This window comes from Mercurialis annua, linkage group LG2 (assembly GCF_937616625.2).
Source record: "Mercurialis annua linkage group LG2, ddMerAnnu1.2, whole genome shotgun sequence".
In the NCBI taxonomy this organism is placed as follows: domain Eukaryota; kingdom Viridiplantae; phylum Streptophyta; class Magnoliopsida; order Malpighiales; family Euphorbiaceae; genus Mercurialis; species Mercurialis annua.
Window position 1 is genome coordinate 41,513,201 of NC_065571.1, and position 16,941 is coordinate 41,530,141.

The 16,941-nt window shown below is 31.4% G+C and overlaps 1 protein-coding gene across 1 annotated transcript; it reads right to left on the bottom strand.

The window, feature by feature from the left end:
* Positions 1–3,080: 3,080 nt before the first annotated feature.
* Positions 3,081–6,812, bottom strand: LOC126670027 (photosystem II 10 kDa polypeptide, chloroplastic). The gene is made up of 5 exons (XM_050363677.2): positions 6,619–6,812; positions 5,835–5,893; positions 5,426–5,481; positions 4,151–4,203; positions 3,081–3,288 (listed from the first exon to the last, which is right to left on the bottom strand). Exons 1-5 carry the CDS (start codon positions 6,770–6,772, stop codon positions 3,194–3,196), a joined length of 417 nt encoding a protein of 138 aa, XP_050219634.1. The 5' UTR covers positions 6,773–6,812; the 3' UTR covers positions 3,081–3,193.
* Between the last annotated feature and the right edge of the window lie 10,129 nt (positions 6,813–16,941).

Here is a 16,941-nt window from a genome sequence, read left to right on the forward strand (position 1 = left end):
CAATGCATAGGAATGTGATCTGTAAAGGTGATAATGAAATCTTCCAGCCTTCAACCAAATTAATTCACAGGCGGTGTGAGCCATTGCACAGTGTTCAACTTCAGCACTAGATCTGGACATTATTGTCTGCTTCTTGCTTTTTCAAGTTACTACATTTCCACCTACAAAAGTACAATAACCTGATGTAGATATTCTATCATTCTTGTCGTCGGCATAGTTGGCATTTGAATAGCCTTATAACTTTACATGCTTGTTGTTTTTGGACCACAATTATTTTCCTGATGACTTTTTAATATATCTCGAAATATTACAAGCAACATCCCAATAGCACTTTTTTGGTTTTTCCATAAATTGACTAATCAAATCCATTGCATGCATATTGTGAAGTCTAGTAACAGTCAAGTATAATAACAGTCAAGTAAATAAGCTTCCCAACAAGCCTTCTATATCGCATATTATTCTCAAAATCCTCATCCTCCCTCCATAAGTCTAGATTAGATTCCACTGGAGTATTTGTTGTTTTTGCACCTAATAAACCTGTCTCCTGTAATATATCAGTCGCATATTTTCTTTGAGATGAGCTGCACCCTCTTGAGCACGAGTAACGTTGATACCGAAAAAGTATCTTAACTGACCAAGATCTTTCGTGATAAATTGATGTTGCAGATGCTTTTTGGTTTTTTTTAATGCCTTTTTCATTGCTACCTGACAAGATAACATCATCAACATAAACAATAGGTATCACAATTTCAGATGAGTTACATTTCACAAACACAAGATGATTAGCATGATTTCGCTTAAATCCTACCGCAAAAATGATTTGACTTAATTTTTCAAACCAAGCTCTTGGACTTTGCTTTAGTCCATAAATAGCCTTTTTTTAGTTTCCACACCGAGTAAATCTCCCCCTGAGCAACAAATCTAGGTGGTTGCTCCATATAAACTTCCTCACTTAAATCTCCATGGGGAAATGCATTCTTGATATCCAATTGATACATTGGTCAATCTTGATTAATGCAACAGATATAAGAACACGAATAAATTTCAGTCTAGCAACATGAGAGAAAGTCTCAAAGAAATTAATGCATTGTGTATGCGTGTATCCTTTAGCGACTAGTAGGACTTTGTACCGATCAATAGATCCATTGGGATTGTGCTTGAGAGTAAAGACCCATCGACATCAACTGGTGAAACCCTTTATGTGGGGGATACTAAGTCCCATGTACATATATTAAGAAGAGTTAGCATTCTATCATCTATAGCTTGTTTCCAATTAGGATCTTGAGTGGCTTGTTAATAATTTCAAGGAATAGATATAGAATACAAAAACTAAGCAAAACGAAACAGGGCCAATATGTGTAAAAGTGACGACATTAGCGATAGAATAGATATTCCATAAGAAAAGGAATAGCTACAAAGGAGTGTAAACGAGTTGGGCTACTCGCAAGTTACTTGAGATCGACTGGAAATAAACTCGAGATCGACTTGAAAAATTCGAGTAGAGCTCAAGTATCAATTAAGAAGGCTCGTGAGGCTCGCAAGCCTAAACGAGCCTTAAAATTATTATATTGGTTTTAATATTTTAAAATTTAAATGTATATTCTTTTTATTTATTAAATAGTATATTTTGCAGCAAACAAAAATAAAATATATCAAATTTTATAAATTTTATTTATTAATTGTATTTTTTTATTGAATTTGATTCGAGTTCGAGCTTGTATAACACACTCGAGTTCTAGCTCGAACTTGGCTAACTTAGGCTCGACTCGGTCCGTTTACACCCCTAAAATCATGAGAGGAGTGTGTTATTACACAAAATCATGGAATAATAATTCCACAAAATAACTATGGCTTAATACATAGTTTGACCTCTGAACTTGTACCCTTTTACCCATCTAACCCCTAAACTTAACGTCTCACCTATCGAACCTATGAACTTGTTAAATAATCCGATTTGACCCCTGAACTTGATAAATATGCAAATATTGAACCCTTCGTGTCCACCTGTCACTTGAAACGTTCTAGAAGAAATTGTGTACGGAGGGGTTCAATGTTTACGTATTTATCAAGTTCGGGGGTCAAATCGGGTTATTTAACAAGTTCAGGGGTTCAATAGGTGAGACGTTAAGTTTGGAGGTTAGATGGGTAAAAGGGTACAAGTTCAGGGGTCAAACTATGTATTAAGCCAAATAACTATCCCATAATCCAAAGCAAATAATAGTCATTTTATACGGAATACCTATTACATTCCGCACCTATTTCATAAACCAAACATGACGTAACAGAAATCAAAATACATCCGTAACATAATTGGGCATAGATTGCATAAATGTTTAAATTAGAAACTCCTTACCACTCTAGATAAAAATTTGGAATTCCACCTTTTAACTATATTCCAAATTTCTAAAAATGTGACTCTTGTTTCGACCTACCACCATGGAAGCTCCAAATATTTTCCACTATCACACGCCTCATTCACATTCATCACTAACTTAATACTCAACCTAGCCTCACCACTAAAGATAATATTAGACTTATAGAAATTCACCTTATGACCCGACCATTTGTCGTAACCATCAAAAATGTCTTTCACCGCACTCATTTCATCCAAAGAAGTTCGAAAAAATAAAAAACAATCATCTGTAGAAAGAAAAAAAACTAATGGAGGGAGCACCCCTTACAAATGACCACGCCATGGATGTTTTCAGCAATCTCTGCATGCGGAAGAGAGTTTTGGTTATCCAAGAAATAATAATTGTTTTTTAAAAGGTACCGATAATTTATTAATCGTAACTTAATTTTTTTTTTTATATAATTTAGGAAGGGGGAGCGGTTTGTGGGAGGAATTGAACCCACAACCTAGCAGTTTTCTGCTTAGCGCTTATACCATTTGAGATAAAGCTCATTGGTAATCGTAACTTAAATTTAAGGATTAATAATAATTATTCCAAATATTTATGCCTCAATAATAAATTATGTCACACTTAGTTGGGTCTTTATCTCTTAATTTGAAATTAGTGTTGCAATGAGTGACTTAAATGTACTAATTCTAGTATGAATTTATGATCCTAAAATACAAATTGAGATTGAAATGTAATCATAACAAACATCAAATTACACATAATTTAGGGATGTTGTTTGTTGTGGAGAGTAGATATAATTACACATCACAAAATATAGGAATATAAATAGTTTACTGTGCCAAAGCACTTGTGTTGTAAACCAGAAGTGCCCCTCCTGCCAGAATACCCGCCAGAGTTATTGCCCATATTAGCAACCCAGTTGTACCTGCCCAAAATTACCCATTCATTACAAATTTAGCTCATATCTCAATAAAATTTATTTATTTTATCAAATTCTGCTATATTGGATCATTCATTTAAGTATTTCTTTAGTTCAAAATTGTACACTTCTTTAAAATATACCTTTTCTTAAAAATTTAGTCAAATTATAAGTAACACTAATGAACTTTACTTGATTTCTTTTTAAAGTTTATAGAAAATTTAATTTTTAATTTTTTAATTAATTAAAGACTAAAGTTAAAATTTATTTATTTAATATGAAATATTATCATTTGTATTTATTCATTCAACTATTTTAAAATATAACTTATTAAGCCATTATCTGGATTGAGAGTTTTTAAAATTTATAAATTTTATTTATAAATTTTAGATTCATAAAATGTGAAATTTATGGATGTATAATTTATGAATTTTAAAGACTATACAGTCTGAAATGAATATAAAATCGAATAGATTTTAAAAAATAATTTTCAATTATAGAATATGAAAAAAATTATTCATTATCACTTGTAAAAAATGACTGATTTTGATCTTTCCACTTAAAAGAGAGGGTTAAGTGATAAAATTAAAAGGATTGTGAATTTTTCAAAATTCACTAGGTCTCATAATTGTTTTATCTTATACGGTAATTAATTATGTTAATATATGTAAATTTTATAAATATTTAAAATCACTCGATACAAGCGGAAATTTAAAAATCGATTACTTTTTAAGTCCAATAAAACTTGGATTTTTTTGTTGAAAAATAAAATATATAAAATAAAAGTACTTTTTTGAAAGTTAAAATTTTCTAATCTATTTATTCCAACCATAGAAATTGTAAGCATAATGTGGTAATCAGTACTTACCACCAACGTAAACATCACCACTTGGAGACCACTCATCTCTGTTGTAGATAGGGCTGTAAACAATCATCATATTAGTGATTTAATTACGAGTGTTTATTCCAAACAACGGATGTGCTACGTCATTTTTACAACAAGCTAATAATTATTTGCGATAGCGAATCTTTATTTATTACTTATTTTTTTATCATTAAATATTTGCACATGCCGAACACCTCATTGGTTTGTTGCACGAATGACGTGGCGCAGCCGTTGTGTTGTATAATTATTCTTTAATTACTACCTAAAATAATAATTGTAACAATCATCATAAAAGACATTAACCAACAATTTATTTTTATTTATTTATTATTTAGAAGAAGATATAATTCCTCTCAAACTATAGCATCATTTTTTCATTAAATTAAATCCTAATACATTAACTAATGAAATTATAACTCAAAATATTATGAGTGTTGGATAATTATTTCTAAAATGTATAAGAATACACAATTTAAGACTTTTTGGATTATGAGTTTAACTACTTAAAATGAGTTAATTTTATAAATTAAAATGAAGAATTAATCAATAATTCTTGAGCAAAAGTATTTCTCTTCATAAAAGAAGATAATAAACAAGAAAATGATGACTGATATAATGGTTTATTGATGTTTTAACATCAAATTAGTTCCAATGGTTTATTGATGTTTTAACATCAAATTAGTTCCAAGTTCGCGTACTACAATTACATATAAAGTTATGTAAAAATCAAACCCGATCAAAAAAATTTAACCGGAACAAAAATCAAACCGAATCAAGTCAAAGTTCGTCATTTGGCAATTATTCAATAAAAACGGCCTGATTTGGTGGCCAGTGTGGAGAATTTTGCAGTTTCATTAATGGTTCTGTCAGAAAGTTTGTAAAATTGAAATAACCAAAAAACTGAAAACACCGAACTTTCTACAATTATAAAAGCTTTTGTTTGATTTATATCTAAATTTTAAATTTTTCTTCTTATTGTATAAATTTATAAGATTTTTATTTGGATTTCAATCAAAATTCTGAATATGTCTAAGGTCAAACTGAATATTAAAAATCCCCAAATCAAACCAAACTGGCCTAAAAGTTCGGATAAAAAATTTGACATTTGATAAAAAATTAACAGTTCGGTTGTTGATTTACAAAATTTTGACACCTCTAGTTTTGGCCGATTCATAATGGAATTACATCGAACTAAACCAATCGATACCTAGATAAAGAATCACAATACCAAAAAATAAATTTAATTAAGAAAAGTACCTGTAACCATCAACATTAGCACCATATTTGTCAACATATTGGTAGACACCCTTTCCCTGTATCAAGTTCAAAGATTGCATCAAAAAAATTGAAAAAACTAATTTCAATTACATGAAAAATACAATTTTCTGAAGCATACAGCAATATTTTTATTTCACCTATCCAAACTAACTGATGTTCACATAGTTCTAAAATGAAATTACTATAATTTTTTTTACAGTAGATTAAAATTATTAAAATCACCCCTATAATGTTATAATATGAGCATTAGATAAAGTTATTTTGGTATTTTATATTAGTAATCTATAATGATTCATTTCACAAAATTAAAATAATTTTATAGAAATGTTATGATAAATCAATTATAATTTCTGAATAGTATTTGAATTTGAACAGAAAAAACACAAACCGTGGGCTTCCTTCCTGATGCATCAACACCGTCCCTCAAGTCCATGCCACCACCAGTACCTGCAATCATCATTATCAAGCCCTTTTAGATTATTTTTGTGGTTTTAGTTAATTATACTATAATTTATCAAGTTTAATACTACTATAAATTTTATTTTATTTAAATAAATTCATTAAATAATTTATTTTAAATGAAAATTTAATTAATTTAGTAAGAATTAATAAATAAATAATTAAGTAAATTTGTAAATAATTAAACATAATTATATATATTTATAGTGAATTTCACAATAAAAACTTAGTCAATTGTACTTCTGATACACAGAATTTAAAAATAATCACTATCAATCCTAAAATTACATAAAAATTATGTATATTTTAAACAACTGGTCATTTAAACAAATATTAGAGAAAAATAAATGATGGATATCGGACTCTAAATCTAAATCCAACATATGTATTTTTTTTGATGAATTTATGTATATTAAAGCCACAAAACATGGCAAAAGACCCGGAACTCAAGGCTTTCGCACAAGAAGTGGCTTACGAAGAAGCACACTAGAGGCTTAGACCAAGAGAACCGGAAACAAATCCAACATATGTATTGTTTAATTGGCTGCTAAACAGGTTCCGATTTAAGACCGAATTTCTATAGAATCTCCAAAAAAAACTTGAAGTACTTAAACAGTAATTATTTCTAAATTAATTTGCTACTCATACAACTAAAATAACAATTAAAATTTTATAACTCAATTAAAAGAAAAATAAGAGAAAAAAAGAGAGACCAAAAGGGGTGTTAGTTTTGATCTTCTTGACACCACTGGCTTGAATTGTGAAGGATCTTTTAGGCAAAGTAGGGATGCCTCTGACTGATGATTTTGGAAGGGTGAAAGGAGATGATGGTTTTAGACTCACTGAAGCCATCACTGAAGATGCCATTATTGCTTAGTAAGTTTCTTCCTAATGCTTTGCTTTTTCACAAATTCTATGTATACTATATGCATCAAAGGAATTGTGATATTCATGTTGCCACGTGGCGTTCTCTTGTGGCTTCTATGTAGATATGAAGTTCACCAACATTATCCGGATTGCTGAGGGGGAATTTCAACCTTATTTTTAAAATATATTTATAAGTTTTCTAAGTTTTTTTTAATTTTAATAAAATATTATTGGTCATGGCCTTAAAATCTACACATGGAATGAGCCCGTAGGGTTAAGTATTAAGTTAATCATGAATATGGGGTTTTTGACGGATCTGTGCCTACGGGCTTTTAAAAATTACATTTTGGTGCCTGTATGGGAATTAATCCCAAATTTGTGCCTGGGCCCACATCATCCGCGATTTAATATTGCGGATGACATTGCCATCCGCGATATTAAATCGCGGATGATGTTAACAGCACTAATTGGGGTAATTAACCCCAATTAATGCCATCCGCGATTTAATATCGCGGATGGCATCTCTCCCTAATGATTGGGGAGACAGTAATCTGTCTCCCCAATGATTGGGGAGAGACAGTAATTGGGTTACCCCATCATTTTCTTTAAATTTTTTTTTATAAAATAAATTCCGTATTTTAATTTATGAAATAAATTCCGTAATTTAATAAAATTCTAATAAAACATAAAAACTGTTTTTTAGTTAGCATTATATATTATTTTGTATATTTTTACTAGTTTATACAAAAATTATAAATTGCACAAATAATATAATTACAAAGTCGATAAAATAAAGTAAAAATTATAAATTGCACAAATAATATAATTACAAAGTCGATAAAATAAAATAGGATTACAAAGTTGATAGTGTTTTACTAAAAACAACAAAATCATAAATAATCTCGATATCTAGTGTTCTTCTCCAGTTGAGTCCTCATATCGTACCCCATATCTTGCCTGCGGCGCAGACTGCTCTCAGTAAGATCGCGATACTGTCTATCACTCGGTCTGTCACCTGGCGCGCCCTCGCTCTCGTGATCATCGTCTAGGGATAGCTCCTGATCATCTGCAGCCGGTGCAGTAGTCGGTGCCTCCTGTGACTGCGGAAGGAGGCTGAAGGACGGACCCGAAAACTGAATACTACCGGACTGTAACGCCTCGAAAGAGCCCCCCTCCCCGAGACCTGGACTGTTCAACCAAGCCTCTGATATCGAAAAAAACATCTGCGACGGATCCGCGACCGGGGTGGAAGGGGAGGGACGCGAATGTGACGCTGACGGTTGATCGAGCCAAGAAAACACAGGCCGGTAACCCTAATCAGAGGGGGTAGAAGGTTGACCATGCTGAGGTGCCTGAAATGGGGGTGGTGTAGCCTGTCGATACTGAGCCGGCTCTGTGAGAAAAATGAGGGCTGTGAGCCCCCATTTTATAGAATGCAATCCGCGATTTAATATCGCGGATTGCATTCAATTGTTGACCGTTGGAAGCTGTACTTCCAACGGTCAACAGATTCCCTGCCAATGGCAGGGAATCTGTAAATGCCATCCGCGAAATTAATTCGCGGATGGCATTTAAGTTAGGTTAATCCACAGATTAACCTAACTTAATATCATCCGCGATTTAATATCGCGGATGGCCACGTCATCCGCAATATTAAATCGCGGATGACGTGGACCCAGGCACAAATGTGGAATTAATTTCCACACAGGCACTAAAATGGAATTTTTAAAAGCCCGTAGGCACAGATCCGTCAAAAACCCATGTGTCTCCTACAATTCGTAATATTTTTTTTGAAAAAATATTTGTTTACTTGTCATAGAGTTGATTGCAATAAAATTATATTTGATTTTTAATCTTAAACTTTTTAAAAGAATTAATTGTTTTTTTTTTGTCAACAGGATAATGATATTAATTTGAATAAAAGCTTACAACCTAACAACTAAAACAAACTCTCTTATACGTACCTATACAGATGATAACATAGCTAAAACTAATTTCTTACAATCTTTTGCTAAACCATGAGCCACACTATTGTATTGTCTGGGAACATAACAAACTTGAAGATCAGAGAATGAATGTTGAAGATGCATAATATCCAAACAAATAGGCCATACTGCAGAAGAACAAGACTGAAAATTCTTCAGAGTTTGTGGAATTTGTAAGGCATCTCCCTCAAAAATAACTTGAGTCCATCCTTTAGATATAGCCCAAACCATAGCAGAACGTAAAGCCAGCCACTCCAACACTCCAGGATCCCATACATGACGGAAAAAAACTCTGAATTTTGCCTTAATTCTGCTGTTAGCATCAGAAACCACGCAACCCATAGTACCAAATTTTGCCAAATGATGAGAAGCCGCATCAAAATTAATTTTCAGCATACCTTCAGGTGGAGGCATCCATCTTTGTTGATGAACACTATGATTACCAACAGCCACATCAACTAAGTTTTCCTTAGGACAGCATGCTTCAAAATTAGAACAAGCACTACAAGCTAGCTGACAAATGTTCATAGGCTGTAAAGGTGTTTTATCAAAGATAGTAGCATTCCTACCTTTCCATATATGCTATAAGAAAAAGCAGAACAAGACATTACTATGCTTAGAGGAGTCCAAATGTAATAGCTGAACTGAGAATGCAGTCCAAAATTCTGCAAAACTTGATCCTGTATAAGAAGAAAATCTTAATCCCAAAGGACTAAGAAACCAAATCTGAGAAACTGCAGGACAAAAGAACAACATATGTTCAATAGATTCTACTCCACCACAATGAGGACACTCAAAAACTTCATTCAACCTGCATTGCAAAGCACTCCCAGAAGGCAAACCTTTACTAATAGCCCTCCAAATAAAAAATTTAATTTTATTTGGAATTGTTAAACCCCATAAAAATTTCCATTCTTTATCAGAAAGGCCTGAATTAGGAAGACGAGATGCACTCAAGGTATTACAAACAGCCAACTGATACCCGGATTTCACAGTACATATCCCAGAAAGATTATGATGCCATACAATTCTATCAGGATGAGCAAATAAAGATAAATGCATAGATAAAATCATATCTGCATCTTCTTTTCGAAACAAAGAAGTAACCAAAGGTACATTCCAGGAAGCTTCATTAGCCTTTATTAAATCAGCAACCTTTAAAAGAGGATTAGAGCAAAAGAAATCATTTCTTGGTAAAGGGATAAAAGGATATGTAGAAGGAATCCAGGCATCATGAAAACATAATACGTTTGTACCAGAGGACACCTGCCATCTCAAACCTTTTTTAAGCAATGATAGACCAGAGATTAAACTCTGCCAACCCCAAGAAGAATTTCTACATAATGATGCATTTATAAAATCTTTATGGGGGAAATATTTTGCTTTAAGTACCTGGAACAGTAAAGAATCTGGTGAATTCAATAATCTCCATACTTGCTTAGCCAGTAAAGCTAAATTAAAACTCGCAAGATCTGTAAAACCAATTCCTCCTTTCCATTTACTTTGACAAAGTTTAATCCAGGAAATCCAATGAATTTTCCTATCTTCCCCCTGTTGTCCCCACCAATAATTGGCTATTAATTGATTAATTCTATTGTATAATGATTGGGGAATCTTGAAACACATCATCGTGTATATTGGTATTGCTGAAATAACTGCCTTAATTAGAACCTCTTTACCTCCCATTGAAAGAAATCTCTCTTTCCACCCTTGCAGCCTATGTTGAATTCTATGAATAATATAGCTGAACGTATGAGTCTTTGAAGCCCCAACAAACAAAGGTAAACCAAAATATTGCTGTGTAGGATTGATATTACTGATTTGTAGCATATGAGCAAACTGATCCTTTAAACTTCCTGAAACATTAGCACTGAAAAACAAACCAGACTTGGCAAAATTAATGCTTTGGCCACTTACTGCAGAATAATGATTTAGAACATTCTGAATTGCTGTGACTGACAAACAATCAGCCTTTGAAAATAGGGGTATTCCTATTAAATAGCACAACCTTTAGCGTTTTTTGCGATTTAAGCCACTACTACAAATTGTCTCAATTGTTAGCACAAGCTTTACAATCTTTTTAATTATTAGCACAGATCCCAATTTCGGCATCTGAAATCCCACGTGGCTCGCCGGATTGCCTCGTCAGCGCCAACGTGGCCTCTTTATGCGACGTCGTTTTGGATTATTCCTACCAAATAACACGAACTACCATTTTGTCTCAAATATTAGCACAACCTTTTAAATATTTTTAAATTTTAGCCTAAAATCTGTTTTCAGCTATTGGAATCTAATGTGCACATTTAAGAATAACTAGTGTCGTTTCATGTGTTTCACACTTGGCTCGCAGTGTGACTCGTCAAATTATTAAATAATATTTAAAATAATAGTTAATTAGGAATAGTTTATCTTATATAATACTTTGGATGATTAATTTAATAGTTTAACATTTTTAATTGATAATAAAATTTTATAATTATATATAAAGAATTTAAATAAAAAAATCAAATATTAATTAAAATATTAATTTATTGAAAGTAGTTTACCTTATTTAGAATTTTATATCATATACATATAATTAAAATAGTAATTGTTAAATATTTATAATAGTTTATTTTAATTAGTATTCTAAACAATTATCTTAATATAGTAGTTTAATTTAATTAGTATTCTAAATTAGAAATTTATTTTAGTTAGTACTCTTTTTCTAATAATTATCTCAATAGTTTTTAATTAATAATTATATTTTATAAAGTGAAGAGGATAATAACGTAAATGTGCCTGTACCCACCCCCACCCCAACCCGTGGTTTTATATATAGTACTAGCGTTTTGCCACGTGTTATAAATGTGAGCGATTACATGATCCGTTATTTAAATTTTACATTAATTAAAATATTAAATATAATATTTTATTTGTAAATAAATTATTATAATTATTTTTATTTAAATAGAAACTATACCACGTTTGTGATATTAATTAATAAGACCCGTTATATATAATATTAATTTATTATTATCACATGCTATGCACATGAGCGACATTTATATGTCTCGTTATATGTATTAATGTTAATTAAGGTATTTACATGACCCGTTATTTAACTTTAAAATTAATCAAAATATCAAATATAATACTTTGTCTTTAAATAAATTATTTTCATTTACAATTAAAATTAATTAAAATATCAAAATATAATATTTATTTCTAAATAGTAATTGTTTGCATGAGAGCGACATTTATATAACCCGTTAAATATATTTATATCAATTAAACTAATTTGTTGCACTTATATGACCCATTATTAAGATGAAGTAGGCGCTATTAACACAAGTACTAACTTATTGTACTTATATGGCTTGACAGTTGATAACATACATAGCATTCGGTAGTTGTGAGTAACAGTTGATAACATATATAGCATTCTGTAATAGTTGATAGTAACATAACATACATAGCATTTAGAGTTTGTGAATTTATAGTTGTGATTTTAGGGTTATAAATTTATGACTGTGGCGTAGGGTTAGTTGTGATTCCAATAGTCGAAAACGAATTTTAGGCTAAAATTTAAAAATATTTGAAAGGTTGTGCTAATATTTGAGACAAAATGGTAGTTCGTGTTATTTGGTAGGAATAATCCAAAACGACGTCGCATAAAGAAGCCACGCTGGCGCTGACGAGGCAATCCGGCGAGCCACGTGGGATTTCAAATGCCGGAATTGAAACCTGGGCTAATAATTAAAAAGATTGGAAAGTTTGGGCTAACAATTGAGACAATTTGTAGTAGTGGCTTAAATCGCAAAAAACGCTAAAGGTGGTGCTATTTAATAGGAATACCCCTTGAAAATATCATGGAATCATCTGTAAATAGAAGATGTGAAATCTTTGGACCATTTTCACTAATCTGAACCCCTGAAAATTTATTAGATTGCACAGCTTGATCTATCATGAATGAAAGCCCTTGAGCACAGAGAACAAACAACAAAGGTGATAAAGGATCACCTTGCCTCAGTCCCCTAGAAGGAGTAAAAAACCCTGTCATATTACCATTAATCTGAATGGAATAAGACACAGAAGTAACTGATTCCATTATCCAATTCACAAAAACTGGATGAAAACCCCATTTACACAGAGTATGATACAAATATCCCCATTCCATTCTATCATATGCTTTACTTATATCCAATTTAATAGCTATGTGCTGATTTGATTTGCCTTTTTGAGACTTAAAATGATGTAAAATTTCATGAACCAACAAAATGTTATTTGAAATAGCTCTGTTTTTCACAAAAGCATTTTGAGCTGCATGAATGATCTTAGGCAGAATCAATTGCAATCTAGAAGCCAGACAGAATTTTAGAAATTACCTTATACAGCACATTACATAAACTGATTGGCCTGAAATCTATCACATGTTGAAGCCATTGAATTTTAGGAATCAAAGCAATTAGAGTGTGATTAATACTCCTAAGCATTGTCCCTTTGCTGAAAAAAGATTGAATGGCTTGAGTAATATGAGTACCAATAATAGGCCAAAACTGATGGAAAAAATATGCTGTAAACCCATCAACCCCTGGTGCTTTCCATTCATTTATAGCAAAAACAGCTTCGTAGACTTCTTCATTACTAACCTGCTTTATAAGTACTGAATTCATCTCTTGAGTAACTTGTGCAGGAAATAATCTTAATGAATCTTCAATACCAACTGGATTAATCGAAGGCCAAATGCTAAAATAAGACCAAACTTTTCATGAAAGTTTCACAAAAATTCAAACCTTTTACTTCTATCCAATTTGTCATAAAATGCAAAATTTTGTTTCAATTGACAATCAATTTTGCATATGTGGCGCCTACGTGGTGCTGACGAGGCATGCCACACATATGCCACCATGGCAATTAATTGGTGAAAAGTACAAATAAATTCTTAGATTTTTTTAAAGTTTACACCCTTAAACTTTAAATCGTTTTAACTTAACTTTTAAAATTTAATTAAAAAAATAACCCAATTTTATTAAAAATAATTCAATCATTCTACTACCGACACCGTTTTTCGACCGCCTAAATATTTTCTTGCTGTCTCTACCAAAAATATTTTCCGGCTACTTTCTTTCCATTTGGAAAGAACGGAACTGTTATTCCAATTTGGGAAGAATGATGAATGAACTGGGTTCATTTTAAAAGAAAAAATTAATTAAATTTTTAATTAGGTCTCATTTTGTTTATTTAATTTAGTTTTTATTATGTTTAGTTAGGTTTTATTAATTGAGAAAATAAATTTGACGACTTTAAATTTTAATGAAATTAATAAGTTCGATTGATTTAATCGGGATCTGAAGTATTTAATTAGGTTGATATTGGATTTATTGAGTTTTGATTTATTTTAAATTTAAATATTATTTAATTATTGATATTTAAATTAAAAAGATTGTGAAATATGCTAAAAAAATTATAAATATAGATCTGATAAGTTTTTTAAACATTAAAAATTTATTTGCACTTTAACCAAATAATTGTCATGGTGGCACATTATATGGCACGCCATATCAACGTCACATCAGCAAAAGTGTCTGTGAATTGAGAGTTGGACAAAATTGAAACGAAATCATGCATCTTAGGACAAATCGAATAAAATTAAAAAAATTAGACTTTTACGAAATTTTCATGTAAGGTTTGGCATTTTGCAGCATTTGGTCTTAATTGAAAATTAAAACAAATATTTGAAGAGAATTGTTTTAAGGAAAATGCTTTATAGCTCACTATTTTAACCCTTCTTTAACTCTCATTACGTGGCAATATTTTATTCGTCCAATTTTCCTTCAAAATTGTATATCTCAATTTCCCTCTTTAAAATCTATCCACTCTTTTATTGCATATCAGGTGGTACAACAAGGAGGGAAAAAATGGTGGGTTAAATAGCATCACTCTTGCTTTAGTAGAGAATTGAGTACATAAACTTAAAAAAGTTGTATTGATCGAAATTAAACACATAAGTTTAAAGAAAATTTGAGTGTTTAAATTAAATATTTGAAGTGTAATTGCAAGAGAAATTATTTAAGAGATTGTTTATATAATACGCTATTTTTAAAACTGAATTTTACCAGTACCTGATTTTTTTGATCCTTTTACATCACATAATTTTTTAATTTCAAAAATACATTTTTTGCATGTATCAATTGAAACAGGGCATGTCCCGATCAAGACACAAGTTAAAAAAACAATGTCTCGATCGAGACATAACATGTCTTGATCGAGATATATTTTTGTAGTGTATTTATAATATTTTTATGGTGCTGATTTTTTGAAATTAAGGCATTTCTCAATTGAGACATGCATGTCTCAATTGAGACATGAGTTAAAAAAGGTTTTTTTTTTTTTGAAATTATTTTTCAAAATTGAATAGCCGGTGAAGTTAGTAAAACATAGGCAACAATGTTGTAATTAAGTTTCAAAAGCGGGGTAGTTTTGAAATTATTCCATTATTTAAGCATCATGTCTAGGTTGTTTTGAGTTTTCTAATGGTGTTTAGTTCTTCCCTTTTTTGTTGCTTTTATAACTCTTTTCCCTAACTGCTCATTTATATTAAAATTCTAGCTTTTTACGACCGCGTCTTTCTTCTTCTCCACGTTCTCATCATGGTGTTTGTTGGATAATTGATTATATAGTTGCTATAGGCTATGTCACGATCCAATTTCATGAATCGTGATCGGCGCTAGAGTATGAGTATTGTAGTACCAAAATCCGTAGCAAGCCTTATGGATAACATAAAACACATAACCTGCAAGAACCACTGCTCGGGGCAACCGAGACTCCAACCTAATTATAGCAATTCATAATATTCAGTAATTAAATAATAAATGCTTGACCAACTCCGAATCTCCAACATAGCATAAATAATAAAATCGGAGTTAGTAATATAATGCCAAAGCAAAAAATAAATTCAGTCGGATCAATCCGACAACCAACCAGAATAATAAAGACTTCTAGCTACTACTGCGATTTAAGAATAAAATTAGTTTGACAACTTTATTAAAATAAAATAAAACCTCCGAGAAAAATAAAGAATCGGAGATCTTACTCGCGCAAAATCATAAACTTGGAAAATTTGGGAAAAACAACGGGATCAGATATAATGATATGAGTTCATATCACTATTTACATTTATTAAGTGGAAAACCTTTAAAACAGTTAAAACATTTTATATAAGCATTACGATTAATAGTTGGAACCCTAATCCACAATATTCTAAATATACACTTTAATCCAATGGGCCTGGTCCCGAAAGTTATGCTACACCAAATTACCAACGACCGCACTTAATGCATATTCAGAGTCCCGAGAGCTAAACTACACCGAATTATTCTACCGGATCCCGAGATCTATGCTCACACCAAGTTACCCTAATTCACAACATACCTTTCTCAGATCATTACCGGTGCGCACGCAGTCCTAATAATGCCAATTAGATAACATGTTGCAACTAAAAGCCATAATGATAAAAACAGTTCGAAACATACGTATACAATATATATATATATAATAAAATAACAATTTAGTTAATAAAGTGATAAATAGTAAGTACAAACTCACTGCTTGTTATCCCCATGATAACTGGCAAGCAATCTAATCCTGGTTCGTCTCTGAAGTACGAACAGTCGACGAGTCTAAACAAATATAAATAATTATTAAAACATACCCTAACTCTAGAGAGTACTAGACACCACGTAGGACCAGCACAATTTATAAATCAAGGTATAACCACACAGAGAAACACAATACTCAAATAAATTATAATGCCATAAACCAAACAAGTCTATTGAGCTCCCGCTTTAAAATTTATTTCGGAAAATATTATTGAAATAATTATTAAATAATAATTCAATTTAATTTTCAAATAGTGGGTTAGTCGAGTTACCGATAACTACCAAGCTAACCTCACATGTCGGGCGACCCAAGTCTAACCCGACCCAAACATTTAATAAAAAATATAAACCACAGTTTATGATTTCAAGAATAATAATCTTGATAAAATAATAATCAAAATTAAAATTGGAACTCAATAACTTTTTTTTTGAGAGGAAATCGGAAGCAATTACATTTGTGAGATACTCAGGGAAGTGACAAGACCACTCCTGATGACCTGAATTGGATCTGGCATTCTGCGCTAGAACATGCGCTGCTTGATTC

Coding starts and splice junctions, on each gene's coding strand:
- LOC126670027 (XM_050363677.2), bottom strand. CDS start 6,772: ATGGCATCTTCAGTGATGGCTTCAGTGAGTCTAAAACCATCATCTCCT. Junction 5,482..5,834: donor CATCAGGAAGGAAGCCCACG/GTTTGTGTTTTT, acceptor AACTTGATACAG/GGAAAGGGTGTCTACCAATA. Junction 4,204..5,425: donor GCTAATGTTGATGGTTACAG/GTACTTTTCTTA, acceptor GATTGTTTACAG/CCCTATCTACAACAGAGATG.